This window comes from Castor canadensis, chromosome 11, assembly GCF_047511655.1.
Source record: "Castor canadensis chromosome 11, mCasCan1.hap1v2, whole genome shotgun sequence".
NCBI classification, from domain to species: Eukaryota; Metazoa; Chordata; class Mammalia; order Rodentia; family Castoridae; genus Castor; species Castor canadensis.
This window is the reverse complement of record NC_133396.1, coordinates 47,173,024-47,186,923: the sequence shown is the minus strand read 5'-3', so window position 1 is coordinate 47,186,923 and position 13,900 is coordinate 47,173,024. Positions and strand designations below refer to the sequence as shown.

At 44.0% G+C, this 13,900-nt stretch overlaps 4 protein-coding genes and 2 non-coding genes across 14 annotated transcripts in view; 4 read left to right on the top strand and 2 right to left on the bottom strand.

Moving 5' to 3' along the window:
• Sgsm2 (small G protein signaling modulator 2) overlaps positions 1-1,762 on the bottom strand; it is a 35,243-nt gene extending 33,481 nt beyond the window's left edge. Inside the window, exon 1 of one of the 3 annotated variants that reach the window (XM_074046595.1) lies at positions 640-1,762. In XM_074046595.1, the coding sequence (XP_073902696.1) occupies positions 640-696 (57 nt within the window). In that variant the 5' untranslated portion in view covers positions 697-1,762. The remainder of the gene's footprint in view (positions 1-639) is intronic. The other 2 variants (XM_020162054.2, XM_020162055.2) reach the window with 2 other exon arrangements.
• The window catches only part of Smg6 (SMG6 nonsense mediated mRNA decay factor), a 266,332-nt gene that overhangs the window by 6,905 nt on the left and 245,527 nt on the right, over positions 1-13,900 (top strand). The window lies entirely within an intron of this gene.
• Tsr1 (TSR1 ribosome maturation factor) lies at positions 1,930-13,843 on the top strand. 2 transcript variants are annotated; one of them, XM_020180570.2, is made up of 15 exons: positions 1,930-2,085; positions 2,272-2,375; positions 2,712-2,931; positions 3,211-3,345; positions 3,894-4,318; positions 5,245-5,404; positions 5,836-5,993; positions 6,243-6,439; positions 7,983-8,145; positions 8,437-8,547; positions 9,201-9,333; positions 11,689-11,805; positions 12,028-12,168; positions 12,292-12,366; positions 12,494-13,843. In XM_020180570.2, exons 1-15 carry the CDS (start codon positions 1,989-1,991, stop codon positions 12,670-12,672), a joined length of 2,415 nt encoding a protein of 804 aa, XP_020036159.1. In that variant the 5' UTR covers positions 1,930-1,988; the 3' UTR covers positions 12,673-13,843. The 2 variants fall into 2 exon arrangements, with proteins under 2 accessions (XP_020036159.1, XP_073902697.1); XM_074046596.1 differs by lacking the exon at positions 11,689-11,805.
• LOC141414535 (small nucleolar RNA SNORD91 family) lies at positions 8,664-8,756 on the top strand. The gene has a single exon (XR_012439550.1). It is a non-coding gene; the product is annotated as a small nucleolar RNA SNORD91 family (small nucleolar RNA).
• LOC141414534 (small nucleolar RNA SNORD91 family) lies at positions 9,467-9,559 on the top strand. The gene has a single exon (XR_012439549.1). It is a non-coding gene; the product is annotated as a small nucleolar RNA SNORD91 family (small nucleolar RNA).
• Srr (serine racemase) overlaps positions 12,978-13,900 on the bottom strand; it is a 17,816-nt gene continuing 16,893 nt past the window's right edge. For all 6 annotated transcript variants that reach the window (XM_074046611.1, XM_074046616.1, XM_074046615.1 and 3 more), the window contains 2 exons: positions 13,473-13,682; positions 12,978-13,193 (listed from right to left, as the gene is read on the bottom strand). In XM_074046611.1, coding sequence (XP_073902712.1) covers positions 12,978-13,193; positions 13,473-13,682 — 426 coding nt within the window. The remainder of the gene's footprint in view (positions 13,194-13,472; positions 13,683-13,900) is intronic.

Sequence of the window (13,900 nt, the reverse complement as noted above, 5' to 3'; positions counted from 1 at the left end):
ACACACTGAAATCGAAATGGGCTTTGAGCAGGGTCAAGGTGGAGAGAGAAAGGTTCTTCTTTCTGACGTGGACGGCTTCCCTCAAAAGGGGGGAAAAATCCAATTGTTAAAAACCATTCTTAAATCCCCATTCCTGGGTAAGGATGTGGGCGTGGAGGGAGGAACAGGGAGAGTGCAGCAAACCCTCCGACAACCACGACTCAGTTGCCAGAGGGATAGCGGAGGAGGGTGCAGGACACCCGAGAACTAAGCCTCTAAATCACTCGCGTGGCGTTGCAGGAGGCCGGCGGAGGCTCTGCCCGCTTCCCCAGGCTGCACAGGCAATGAATGGGCAGCTCTGGTTTTCCAGAAATCGTCACCACCCTTCCCCCGACCTCGGTCCCCCGGCGCGGCTGGCGTCACAGGGCGGGAGCCTCGGGAGCGCGAAGCAAACAAGCCCTGAGGTGCCAGCTAGGTTCCTAGGGCGAAGGGGCGCTGCCCCCATGTGAGAGGAGCAGGAGCCGCAGCCGGTCCAGGACCCCGCCCCCGCCTGGCCCAGGCCGGATCCCTGGCGCTTGCGTCCCGGGTGGGCGCGGACCTTTCTGCCCCCTGGGCCGCGCGGGTGGTGCGCAAGTCCCGGGGTCTTTGCCCCGATTTTACCTCTTTTTTCACGTTCCAAAGCAGTTTCTCTTTGACAGCGTCCTCTGCGCTGCCCATGTTGAGGCGGGTAGCGGGGAGGCGGCGCCGATCGGCCACCAAGCCCCCCGCTCGCCCTCGCCGCCTCCTCGCCTCTCCGCTCAGCGCCCCACGCGCAAGGCGGAGCCCCCGCCGGCAGCGCTCCCCGCCCGCCGCCGCCGCAGCCACTGCCTGGTGCTTGGCTCCGCCGCCATCTACCGAGCCCCGCACAGACGTCAGGCAGCAGGCCCAGCCCCTTCCCACTGCCGGCGGGGGAGGGGTGCGCACACAGAGTGGAGTGGGGGAGGTCGGGGCTGGGGGAAGGCTGCGCGCGCCTGGGGCAGCGGGCCCCGGGTGCGCGCTTCGGGGGCCGCTGTCATGGCAACGCGCCCGCTCCCCTCTTAAGGACGCGAACCCGCATTGTGAGCGCTGGACTAGGCTGACAGTGGACTCCCGCGGCCGAGGGGAAAGCCACACGCTCCAGGGCTGACCTCATCCCAGTTAGATCACCCCAGTTGTACCGCTTGTTCTGTAAGGAGGGGGCTGGGAGGTCCGAGCCCCGGCATTGTGTCCCCGGTGGCTCGAATGCTTGGGAGGCCAAGCATTCATTGCCTAATCATATGACTCCTCTGAATCCCACGGCTAGCCAGGACTCTCAGTGGCAAAACTTGTAAGAAGAGAAGTGGGAACTCAGCCGCCAGTTATAGAGAACCGGAGCCAGGAGTGTCACGGCCAGTCCCACCTTACTGAGTCTCCTACTCCCTTCTGGCCTTTCTTGCGGCTATGTGGGAGATGGAGCGCGGGTTGGAGTAAGAGAAACTGACGGGAACTTGAACGGAGTTGGCGATAAAATAAACGCCTTCCACGCAATTCGCCTTGGAACTAAAAGAGTCTGAAGGGAAAGATCAGGTTGCTCAGTGATAAAGAACACCTGCTGTTGCAAGCTGTGGAGCTGCGTACCCACATCTAGGTGAGGGGAGGGTTTAGGTCTCCAGCACGAATGGAGAGTTTTCCACTCAACATCTTCCTACGTGATGCAAAAATGAAAAAAAAAAAAAAGCTGGGGAGCAAAACATCCCTCCCAGGCCGAGGGCCCGAGCCCGGAGGATCTATACCTGGCGTTTTAAAGCCCAGGACCCGGGACTGCGCAGTGGGAAAAGTTCCCACCCCTACTTTGCTGAGACTCCGGGATCTCGGCACTCATTGGCTGGTGGAAAAGATCTCCAAACAGGGTGCGGGAGTCCCGCCCCCGGAAGGCCTTCCTCCACTGGGGGCCGGAAACGCTCAGCTCGGGCCGGAAGTGGTGGTGACTGGGCGCACGTGAGCTGTGCGTCATGGCAGCTCACCGCTCAGGCCCGCTGAAGCAGCAGAACAAAGCTCATAAAAGCGGGCGACATGGGGGTAGAGGATCCGCACAGAGGGGCGGCAAAGGTGAGAAGGCAGGGTAGGAAGAAGGTCTGCTTAACGGGTATTAACTACTTTTCCCCATGCCTAGAATGAGGTACAGTCTCCCGCGTGGGACCCGCGCAAAAGGCCCTTTCTGAGGTGGGCAGAGAAGGGTCCTCTTTGTTGATCTTCTGGTACCTGGCACAAAACCCCTTCTGATCTTCCCTCCAGGTCGTGTAGAACTGAAAGTCCTGTGCAAGAAGGTGAGAAAAGAGTTGAGCCGAATAGACCAGAGGCATCGTGCCAGCCAGCTCCGAAAGCAGAAGAAGGAGGCGGTGAGAGGAGTTGGGGATGGGAAATTGTGCGGTTTCTCTACGGTTCTTCAAGGACAAAGCTTTGAGCTAGAAAACGTGACTCGGGAAGGGGTTGGAGATAGAGAATGAATAACACTAGAGCACATACTCGTCGGGCTGCGGGTCTAGACTCGACCTAGAGCGTTATTTAGTCTGAGCTCCTGCCTTCAGGCGCCTCTCACCTCCCCCGCACCCGTACTCTCCTCCCCACAGCTTTTAACAAGAAGGATGCTAGTTACTGGCGGCGATATTTGTACTGTTGGAAATGCAGTACAGGAGCATAGTACAGGGGTGTTCTGTGACCATTTCTATTCTTAGGTTCTGGCAGAGAAGAGACAGCTGGGCAGCAAGGATGGGCCTCCTCATCAGGTGCTTGTGGTGCCTCTGCATAACAGGATTTCTATTCCTGAGGCCTTTGGACTGTTTCAGGATGGAAACTTGGGAACAGTACACCTGAATGGATGCAGAAGCACTGATAATTTTATGCTGCTATGCTCACGTTTGAAACATCGGTGGTTCTTCACACATGCAAGGCCAGGTTAGAGTATAAAATGTTTTCCCGTCTTTATGTTTAAATAGCGGTTCTATTTCTTTTTTGTTTTGGCTGTTATTGAAGATCGAACCCAGGGCTTCCTGGATGCTAGGCAAGCACCCTGAGCTATACCCACAACCCTGTTTTTTTTGGGACAGGGTCTCAGTTCAGGCTGGCCTTGAACTTGTGATCCTCCTGCCTCAGTCTCTGGAGTGCTGGGTAGTAGTTTTTGAGTATAATGTGTTCTTGGGAAGCACTTCTTCTTACTGTGTCTTTTATCTTCAGGGGATCTGCACACTGTGTTAGATATGGCTAAAGTGGCTGATACCATCCTGTTCCTTCTTGATGCACTAGAAGGCTGGGACAGCACTGGGGATTACTGCCTTTCCTGCCTTTTTGCTCAGGGTCTTCCCACCTACAGTAAGTGCATTGAAAGAGTATTGGTGGCCAGGAAAGAAAATGAATTTAGCATTTGTTGTACACCTACAATTTCCCAGACACTATGCTTGATATTTGATTCAAAAACACAGCTGGTGGGTTGTTTTAGAATATATATGTACAAATTAAATTTGATCATTTATTTACAAACTGTCAGTCAAGACTCCTTTTTCTGGGCTGTCCTTTGCCTGGAGAAAGAATGTGGAGGGTTTTTTTGTTTTGTTTTGTTTTGGTTTGGTTTTTTTCTTGCGGTCCTGGGGCTTGAACTCAGGGGTTTTTTTTCCTGAAGTGTTTTTTTCAAGATAGAGTCTCTTGAACTATTTCCCCGGGCTGGCTTCGAATTGAGATCCTCCTCATCTCTGCCTCCTGGGTAGCTAGGATTACAGGCTGACACATTTCTTTAGGGTAACTGAGTGTTGACTTTCCCAGTGATTTCTGGGATTGCAATAGAACTGTTACGTTGTTTGTGAACTGCAGGCGGATTTGAAGCAATAAGCTAAAAAGCTTTTTTTTTTTTTTTTTTCTTACAGCACTAGCTGTCCAGGGAGTTTCTGGCCTTCCACCAAAGAAGCAAATAGATGTCAGGAAGAAGCTAAATAAAGCAGTGGAGAAGCGCTTTCCTAATGACAAACTCCTCTTGTTAGACACCCAACAGGAGGCAGGGATGCTGCTTAGGCAGTTGGCTAACCAAAAGCAAAGGCATCTTTCTTTTCGAGATCGAAGGGCCTACCTGTTTGCCCATGCTGCTGATTTTGTGCCTAGCAAAGAGAATGACTTAGTGGGAACCTTGAAAATCTCAGGCTATGTTCGTGGGAAGACTATGAATGTAAATAGCTTGCTGCATATTGTTGGACATGGTGATTTCCAAATGAAACAGATAGATGCTCCTATGGACCCTTTTCCTCTAAATACTAGAGTGATTAAATCCCAAAAGGACTCAAGCATGACAATGGAGGTAAGATTGATGTGTTTTGTGGCCTCTGCCCTCCCCCCTTTTCAATGCTGGGGAACAAAACCAGGATCTTCTGCATGCTTAGGCATGCACTGTACCACTGAGCTACAACCCTAGCCCAAGATGGATGTTTTTAAGAAATGTATATTATAGATTCCTATGTAAATTGGCTCAGAATGGAAACAGGAGAATGCTGGAGGTATGGCTCCAGTGTTAGAGTGCCTTCTCCGTAAGCACAAAGCCCTGAGTTCAAACCCTAGTCCCACCAAAAAACACAAGTTAAAAAATTCAGAGAAGGTAGTCTATACATTTAGGACAGCAGAAAGACTGCTGGTTTGAAAAATGAGGCAATAGTCAACTACAAATATGTTGGTAAGTTATATTTTTCTAGTTCTTTTTAGATATTCTACACTACATTTGATTCTGACTTTGGTTCTGTATAGATACGTAGATGTGGTCCCTTTTCTTAAAGAACTTAACTTGAGTTAGACAAAAAATGGCAAACTCTTGTGATGGGATATGGATACAGTACACACCTGCTGTGGAAGTTGAGAATGTAGACTAGCAAGCTACACAAAAAAGATCAGACTTGAGTGAAATGTGGACAAGGATGAGTGTGATTTATGAGCTGATTAGAGATGAAAAAATGTAGAGTCAATATGAACCTAAGCATAGTAATGGGAAAAGAAGGTTTGTTTGAATTCTGAAGAAAGCAGCTTGATGGGAATGAGGAATATACTAAGCAGGTAGATGAGGGACACGATTATGAAAGGCCTCAGTCTAAACAAAGGTATAGAGTCAAAATTCTAGGAAATGGCCACTTGAGAAATTCTGACATGTTTTGTCTTTTCATCTACATGAGGACTGATACTTCTGAATCTTTCTGATTACTGTGTTATTGACTAGTTATACCTGCTTTTGTTTTTCAGACTTATGCCACAGATGATACAACTGATATGGAAGAAGACCTTAAGGTCCTAGTAAAGGCAGACCCTGATAGACAGCAGTCTTTGCAAACAGAGGTTATCCCAGATCCAATGGAAGGGGAGCAAACCTGGCCCACTGAGGAAGAGCTGAATGAGGCAAATGGTTGGTAGTGGCAAATTTGTTTGTTATACATCTGATCTGGAATTGTGGATTTTGATTAGTTCCTTACAGGGTAGCTGCTGAGACCCTATATATAGGATAGAGTGAGTTGAAAATACAGTTGAAGTTCTGTTACCTCCCTATTTGCCCAATTGCTATAGGATTGCACTAGACAAACATTGGACACAACTTTGTTACATTTCTCAAAATTACTTACTGTTTTATAATGAACAGAAAAACAACATTAGATCCTTTGCAGGATTTATTTAGATGTAGTATTGTTGATTGTGAGGCAGCCAAAATAAACTTGAAATAGTCTGGTCTACTCATGTGTCTATCATGTTGTAACCATGTTGACAGCAGTATCATCCTGCATAGGTGAGAATACCCAGGGGAAAGGAGGTATATAACTTTACTTATTTGGGTTTTTACAGACTTTATGAAGCAAGGTTCTAAGGTGGTAAAGAAGGTTCCCAAAGGAACATCCAGTTACCAAGCTGAATGGATTTTGGATGAAGGTGATGAAAGTGGTGGGGAAGGAGGTGAATATGATGATTTAGAACATGAGGATTTTATGGAAGAGGAATCTCAGGTAAGGAAAGAGGCCACTGGGCCACTTGTGTATACAGCTCTAAATACTAAGCAGTGTACAATCCTGACTTTGAGGGGTGCGTGTAGTCAGTTTCTTAGGAATGACTGATTCCAGGGAATAAGACTTTCATGACTTAATCTATTAGAATTTATATTGCTTGGAATTAATTGTCTAGTAAGATTATTCTTGGTTTTAGAGGTAGAGATGTCTGTGTTTCTTCTGAAATTATCACAATATTTTATTTTACAGGATGAGAATGGTGAAGAGGAAGAAGAGGAGGAATGTGAAACTATGACTATAGGGGAGTCTATGCGTGATGATCTGTATGATGAGAGAGTAGATGAAGAAGCTGAGGAAAAAATGTTGGAGAAATATAAACAAGAAAGACTAGAAGAGATGTTTCCAGATGAAATGGACACTCCTCGTGATGTGGCTGCTAGAATTCGGTTTGTCAAGAAGTCTAAATTCAAACAATATGTTTTTATTTGAAACTTCTATGGCTCAGAACTAGGTCAGCATGGTACAAAAAGAGACACATTGCCCCTGCTCCTAAAGGGCTAACATTCTATATGGGAAGGCAACACACATGTGGGAAACTAATATATAATCAAGTTCTAATCCGTGGCACAGATTAATGTTACAGGACTTAAAAGGAAGATCCTAAGGTTAATTAGCAGATACTTCTATAGGTGCTAATACTTAGTTTAAGTGCATAAAGTTGGGATTATGGTGTGAGGGGGATTTGGATAGGACAGCAAAAGTTAAAGAGCATGAAAGATGATCCTGTCTTCTCTGGATGAGACTCTGACCAAGCCAGAGTTTACCAGATTAAAGAGCCACTCCCTGACATGCATCAGGGAGCCATTGTAAATATTTTGTCCTTAGTGAAAAGCCTGAGTTTGTTCTGAAATACTTGTTTCAAGATGTTTTTAGAGTGTGTTTTTTAAACTATTAGATAGTTTTGAGAGATAGTAATTATTCTCTTTTCCTCTCTCTCCTGCTTCCTTCTTCTTTCCCTTCTTTTCTTGGCATACTGGGGTTTGAACTCAGGGCCTTGCCTTTTATTTTTTTGGCAGTACTGAGGCTTGAACTCAGAGGCTACACCTTGAGCCACTCTACCAGTCCTTTTTAGTGGTATTGTCCCATCTTCTACCCACTGTAGTCCTCCTGATTTCTGTCTCCTGAGTAGCTAGAATTATAGGCATGAGCCACCGTTGCCCCACCTTTGCCCTTGCTAGGCAGGCACTCCACCATTTGAGACACTTGTGCCCCTCTTCCTTCCCCCAGCCTTTTCTTGGTTATTTTTTGGATAGGATTTTGCGTTTTTGCCCTGGGGTTGACCTTAGGTGGTAATCCTATATGTGCCTTTTTTGTAGCTATGATAGATAACAGGTGCAAACCACAAAATACCTGGCTTACTGAGATGGAGTCTTAACTAACTTTTTGCCTGGGCTGGCCTTGAACCACAGTCCTTCTGATCTCTGCTTCCTAAGTAGCTGGGATTACAGGTGTGTACTACTGTGCCTAGCCCTCTTTTTTTTTTTTTTGAGATAGAGCAATGAAAGCCTGTAGTTCATGCTTTTAATCCTCCTTTTTTAGTGCCTTTTTTTTTTTGTTTGGTTGGTTTTTGGTGCTACTGGGGATTGAACTCAGCCTTGAGTTTGCTAAACAAGTGTTCTACCACTTGACACCAAGTCCCAAGTCCGCGCTTTCAATCCTCCTGCCTCAACCTTCTGAGTGCTAGAATTACAGGTGTGCACCCCCAAGCCCTGCTGAAGAGGGTTTTTTTTTTTGTTTGTTTCTTTTTTTTTCCGTCAGTGCCAGGGCTTGAACCCTGGGCCTTGGACATGTGAGGCTAGCACTCTACCACTGAACTACATTCCTAGGTAGAGCTCTTTTAAACTAGAACCTTAGGCATTTAGAAGTGATGTGAGTCTTATGTAGCACCATATAAATCTCTTAATTTCTTTAAAATCTCCTATATTCTAGCTTTCAAAAATATAGAGGCCTCAAGAGTTTCCGGACATCTCCCTGGGATCCTAAGGAAAACCTTCCTCGAGATTATGCTCGGATCTTTCAGTTTCAGAACTTCACTAATACTAGGAAAAGCATCTTTAAAGAGATTGAGGAAAAAGAAGCTGAAGGAGCTGAGGTATTGCTTTCTTGTCCACCATACTGCCTATTTTGTTGCTTCTCTTGGTATGAGAATGAGTACCCAACTTAGTTTTGTGCTGCTGTCAGCTGAATCAGAGGGGCCACTGAGTTGGAACAAAGAAGTTTCAAAGATAATAACTGAAAACACTGAATCTGGGTAGTTGAAGCATCTGTGAAAAGCAATCTTGAAGCGTTTTAGGGTACTCCGAGAGAACAGTTGGAGAAATGTTCTATTGTTATCAGGACATTAAGGGTAATCCTGTGATTGTTTTCTGCTTCCTCTTGGAAGGTTGGATGGTATGTCACACTTCATGTCTCTGAAGTCCCTGTCTCAGTGGTTGAGTACTTCAAGCGAGGAGCACCCTTGATTGCATTTTCTTTGCTACCTCATGAACAGAAGGTAAATTAGTATCTTGTGGAAAATGGAGAGTTATAAAAAACTTTTCCAATCCATTCATGAAATTTGCTCCCTGGGCTATGAGATTCTGCTTTTATGATTTAGAAATCAAAGAACAATAGAGAAGTCAATGATGGTTATACCCATGATGTCTGAACCTGTCTGAAGCATCTCACTGATGAAATCTGTGTGGTTCTGAGACTTCTCTATGATAAATATGTTTTCAGATAGAGTTTAGGCCAAAGCTTAGGTCTCTATGTAGACAGTCATGCAGATTGGAGTGTGAGTATGTAATAGCTCTGGCCTTCGATTAGTATGAGTAAGGGTCAAGGAAGAGATTTGAATGAGTGGTGCATATGGTGAGTGACTTACAAGTCACTGATTTTTGTGGTGGAGGTTGAGCTCATGTTAAATGTAGGAAGGTAAATTAGCAGAGACGAATGAAAGCTCTAATTAGCCTATGTTCAGCTCTAATGCCAATTATTGATGGATAAAAAGGATAAATCTGTGTTCTGTCATTTATACTACATTAATTTGTACATTAATTAGTACTGTCAGTTCTTATAGTGAATCTGATGTTTCTTTGGTTTGCCTTCTTTCAGGTTAGACTGTTGTATTCTTAGACTGTATAGCTTTTTTTCTTACTTGGTTCTCAGATGTCAGTATTGAACATGGTGGTGAGTCGGAATCCTGGCAACACTGAACCTGTGAAAGCCAAAGAGGAACTGATCTTCCACTGTGGATTCAGGCGCTTCCGAGCCTCACCTTTATTCTCTCAGCACACTGCAGGTTAGCAGGGGGGAGCTTTTGGATTCTTGTCCATCTTATTCTCTTTTGGGAGACTAATTTTTGGTGGAGGGAGGCAGAATACATAGTTTCACACTCTTAGATACCTGGGTTAGAGGTATTTTCAGTACTCTGACTTAGTAGCCAATGATGTTTTTATTCAAAATGTCTGAACCTGTCTGAAGCATCCTAGTGATGCAATCTCTGTGGAACTGAGGCTTCTCTGTCATGAGTATTTGTTTCAAAGTAAGTTTTGAATCAGGGTTGGTAGCTTAAAAAAAGCTTTATAAAAAAGCATGTGTCAAAGTATGGAAACCTTGGTATCTGGTGTGCGAGTGGCAGTGGGGTGAAAGGATGTGGGTTTTGAGATGGTGTATATGAGTTTGGAGAATGGTAACCATGAATACTTCTGTGGTAAAAAGTGGTTGTATTCCTACATTCTAGGACTAGGAAGATTTGTTGTTAAATAACTTGGGGCTTTTAAACATCACCTTAGCTTACTCAATGGCAGAAAGAAGAGATGAAGGCAGCATTAGTGGTTATCTGGATAATTTTTATCCTCACCAATTATGCTACCTAAATAGCATGATTAATCTCTCTAATGGATTAATTTCTTCATTCAGATATCTTATTTTCCTCTAACTTCAGTATTATTAAAGTCTGAGGTCATGGAACTGTAGTCTTTGGGCCAAATCTGTGTCACTGCTTATTTTTATAAACAAAGTCTTATTGGAATACAAATACTACATTTTAATTTTAATTTTTGTTTTTATTGAGACAAGGTCTCACTATGTAGCCCAGGTTGGCCTTGAACTTGCAGTCCTTTTTGTTTTTAATTTCTTTCCTTTAAAAAAGTCTCCAAATGTATTTGTCTCTGATTGCTTTTTGTCACAAGTAGTGACAAACACAGAGTTGACTAGTTGGAACAGAAACTGTATGACCACAAATCCTGACGTATTTACCATCTAGGCCTTTGTAGAAAAAGTTTGCCAATTTTTATTAATGAGCTGTTGACTCAGGGATAGTGTCCGTAAAGCACTGATTGTCAAATGAGGTAAGGGATGAGAACTAGTAGAGAAACTCAAGTGGTAGAGCACCTGCTTAGCAAGTGTGAGGCCCTGAGTGCAAACCGCAATAATGCCAAAAAGTAAAATTAAAAATTAAAAAAACCCACAATTTTAGCTGGGCACTGGTGATTCACACCTGTAATTCTAGCTACTTGGGAGGCAGACATCAAGATTTGAGGGCTGGAGGTGTGGCTCAAGTGGCAGAGCACCTGCTTTGGAAGCACAAAGCCTGAGTTCAAACCCCAGTCCCACCAAAAACTAAATAAACAAGATTTGAGGCCAGTGGAGACAAACAGTTCTAGGCAGGAAGTTCACAAGACCCTGTCTCAAAAATACCAACACAAAAAAGAAATGGCGGTGTGGCTCAAGTAGTAGAGTGCCTGCCCACAAGTGTGATGCCCTAAGTTCAAACCCTAGTACCAACAAAAAAACAAACAAAAAAATCACCTGGGATAACTTTTTGAACCCCAAATACAGTTTAAGCTCCAAGATTCTATCGCCTGTTGAAAAATAACTGATAGGACTGGTTTATATCTTTTAATTGTGTTGAGGTAGGATTTTTTTATTTACTTTTGTTTTGAGACAAGGTCTCACTATGAAGCCCAGGCTGGCTGCAAAAATCATGATTTTCTGTCTCTGTCACCAGAGTACTGGGATTATAGGCATGTGCTACCATGCCAGGTGAGGCAAGAAAAATTCTGAGAATTAGTGGAATAAGGAAACACAAGATGTTTTTGGTTTAAGAGTTACAGTTGGACTGGCCACTAGTAGTTCACATCTATAATTCTAGCTTGTCATGAGGTAGAGGATCAGGAGATTGTGGTTCGAGGTCAGCCTGGGGGAAAAAAAAAAAAAAAGGCAAAAATATCCAACCCAACAAAGGGCCGGTGAAGTGGTTCAAGTGGTAGAATGCCTTCCCTAGCATGTGTGAGGCCTGAGTATAAGCCCCAGAATCAACAACAAAAATATTGCAGTTGAGGATTGAGGGGAGGCTCAAGTGGTAGAGTGCCTATCCAAGGAAGTGTGAGGCCCTGTGTTCAAGCCCCAATACTGCAAAAAACCCAAAAAACAAAGGGGGATTAAAAAAAAGCGTGGAGGGGAGTTACAGCTGGGTATATAACTCAGTAGTAGAGAACACTTAGCATGCATAAGGCCCTGGGTTTGATTCTCAGCACTGCAAAAAAAAAACAAAAAAATGAGTTGGCTGTGATACAACTTTCACAGGCCTCTGGATTACCTATGGATTTCTCAGTGTTTTTGGTTTTTCTTTTTTCATCTTTTACTGTGGCAGCGGATAAACATAAATTTCAGAGATTCCTGACTGCTGATGCGGCCTTAGTGGTGACAGTGTATGCACCAATCACTTTTCCTCCTGCATCTGTGCTGCTTTTCAAGCAGAAAAGCAATGGTAAGTTGAGTTCACGGTGGTAAATAGGCCTGCAGGTCCTTAATAGGATTATAACTGTTTTCTCTTATTTAGATTTGAGGGTCAGATCTTGGGAGGGTAACAGTGTATTGCTACTTCAAGGTTTTTCTCAGAAAATCTTGCACAGGTCTTTAACTGTATTAGAGCAATAAGTGAAGGCATTGTCTTACAGACTCCTCAATAGCTGCTTTCTTCCCTTCATAGGAATGCACAGTCTTATTGCTACAGGCCATCTGTTGTCAGTTGACCCGGACAGAATAGTCATCAAGAGAGTTGTTTTGAGTGGTCATCCTTTCAAAATTTTTACTAAGATGGCAGTAGTGCGTTACATGTTCTTTAACAGAGGTAGGCATGAAGAAGGAGAAGGATGAAATTTGATTTTGTGCGTGTGTGTGTGTGTTGGAAAGGTTGGGTTTACATTTTATGGGTAAATGTTTCATCTTGGTCTTTTGTGTTCTCCATTTTAAGAGGACGTGCTGTGGTTTAAACCAGTGGAACTGAGAACAAAATGGGGCCGCAGGGGACACATCAAGGAGCCTTTGGGTAAGAGAATGTAGGATTTGGGGCCTTATTTAAATTTCCCCAGTGTTACTGATTGACTATTGGGTTGAAATTCATTGCTTTAAAATTTTATACTTTTAATTTTACCAACTTGATGTTTTCTTTCTAGGTACCCATGGCCACATGAAGTGCAGCTTTGATGGGAAATTAAAATCTCAGGACACAGTACTGATGAACCTCTATAAACGAGTTTTCCCCAAATGGACTTATGATCCGTATGTTTCAGAACCAGTACCTTGGGTGAAAAGTGACATTTCTTCAACAGCGCCTGAAGTGGACATGGAGTAATGGAGTCATTGGGATTCTGTCATACTGCTTGCCAGTTACCACTCCAATGATGGGAGCCTACAGGTTGTGATCAGGCAGTTTGCAGTTTCTACTTTAGCTAATTAGTCTGTTGCCTCTGTTTACAAAGGTCTTCTTAACAAGTGTCTTAACTGACAATTTTTCTGCTGCTTAGTCTAAAAAATGATTACATCTTACTGAAGTATCTATTCTCCATTAAGATTTGAAAACTTGTTTAAGAGGGGAAGATGGAAAACAAAATTTTTACTACCTGGACACTGAAATCATACCTCTTCCTTTTGCATAAATTAAACAAAATCAGACCGATAAGGAGCTGGCCTTTCAGCCTGTTTGACCCAAGTTAGCGAGGTTAAGTCTACATTTCCACCACTGAGCACAATACAAATGTTCTTTACTTCTGGAGAAACTGTTTGGAAATTCTGAGACAGCACGGCTGCTACTCCAACACCAGCGGTAGGTTCAATGAGTAGTTTCATTCTCTCCCACACCAACTGGGTTGCATACTGTTGGTATAGAAGGGAGTAAGGATTAGTGAAACGGGAAAAGAATCTAGGAATCCTAGTAGTTAAGTTCTAAAGGCCAGGTGAGGATATATGCCCAGTCTGAATTTTGTTGCTATATACACTTTCATCCTAACTCTGCTACTGTTTAGTAGTTTGGTACCCTCCCACAGTCATGAAGTCACTTAGTTTAAGTCCCTGTGAGTCAGTTGCTACTCCTAATAGGAGAAAATTCTTTTGCCTAAGAAATTGCACTATTGTTATTTCTTGTTGGAGCCTTACCTTAATTTCATCCTCTGTGACAGTGAATACATCATCCACAAGATCCCTTATAATAGGCCACGTGTTTAAGCCAATGCTGGATTTGACACCATCTGCTATGGTTTCTGGAGGATGGAGATTGGGGATCAGTTCCCCTTTCAGTTTGGACTGGTAGCAGTCATCTGCATTCAAGGGTTCAGCAGCATATACCTTCACACTAGGTTTCAGAGCCTGAAAGGGAGTATTAGATACCTTACAACCAACTATACCATTGACTAAAATAAAGTAGGCAGAACAGCTAACACATTTCTATGTAAGAGTCTTCCCTTTGATGGATATAATGGAAATAAGACCTATAGGCACTTTATAAATAAATTATATGTCTAATACTGGCCTTTGGTTGCCTGAATCATTGGTAGTTTGGGAATAGTAGTCCCTGGTAGGTTGAT

Bases quoted from the DNA above. Each gene is read 5' to 3' on its own strand.
- Tsr1 (XM_020180570.2), top strand. From the start codon at position 1,989: ATGGCAGCTCACCGCTCAGGCCCGCTGAAGCAGCAGAACAAAGCTCAT. The intron at 2,376-2,711 runs GTGAGAGGAGTT...TTCTATTCTTAG, and splicing joins GAAAGCAGAAGAAGGAGGCG to GTTCTGGCAGAGAAGAGACA. The intron at 2,932-3,210 runs GTTAGAGTATAA...TTTTATCTTCAG, and splicing joins CTTCACACATGCAAGGCCAG to GGGATCTGCACACTGTGTTA.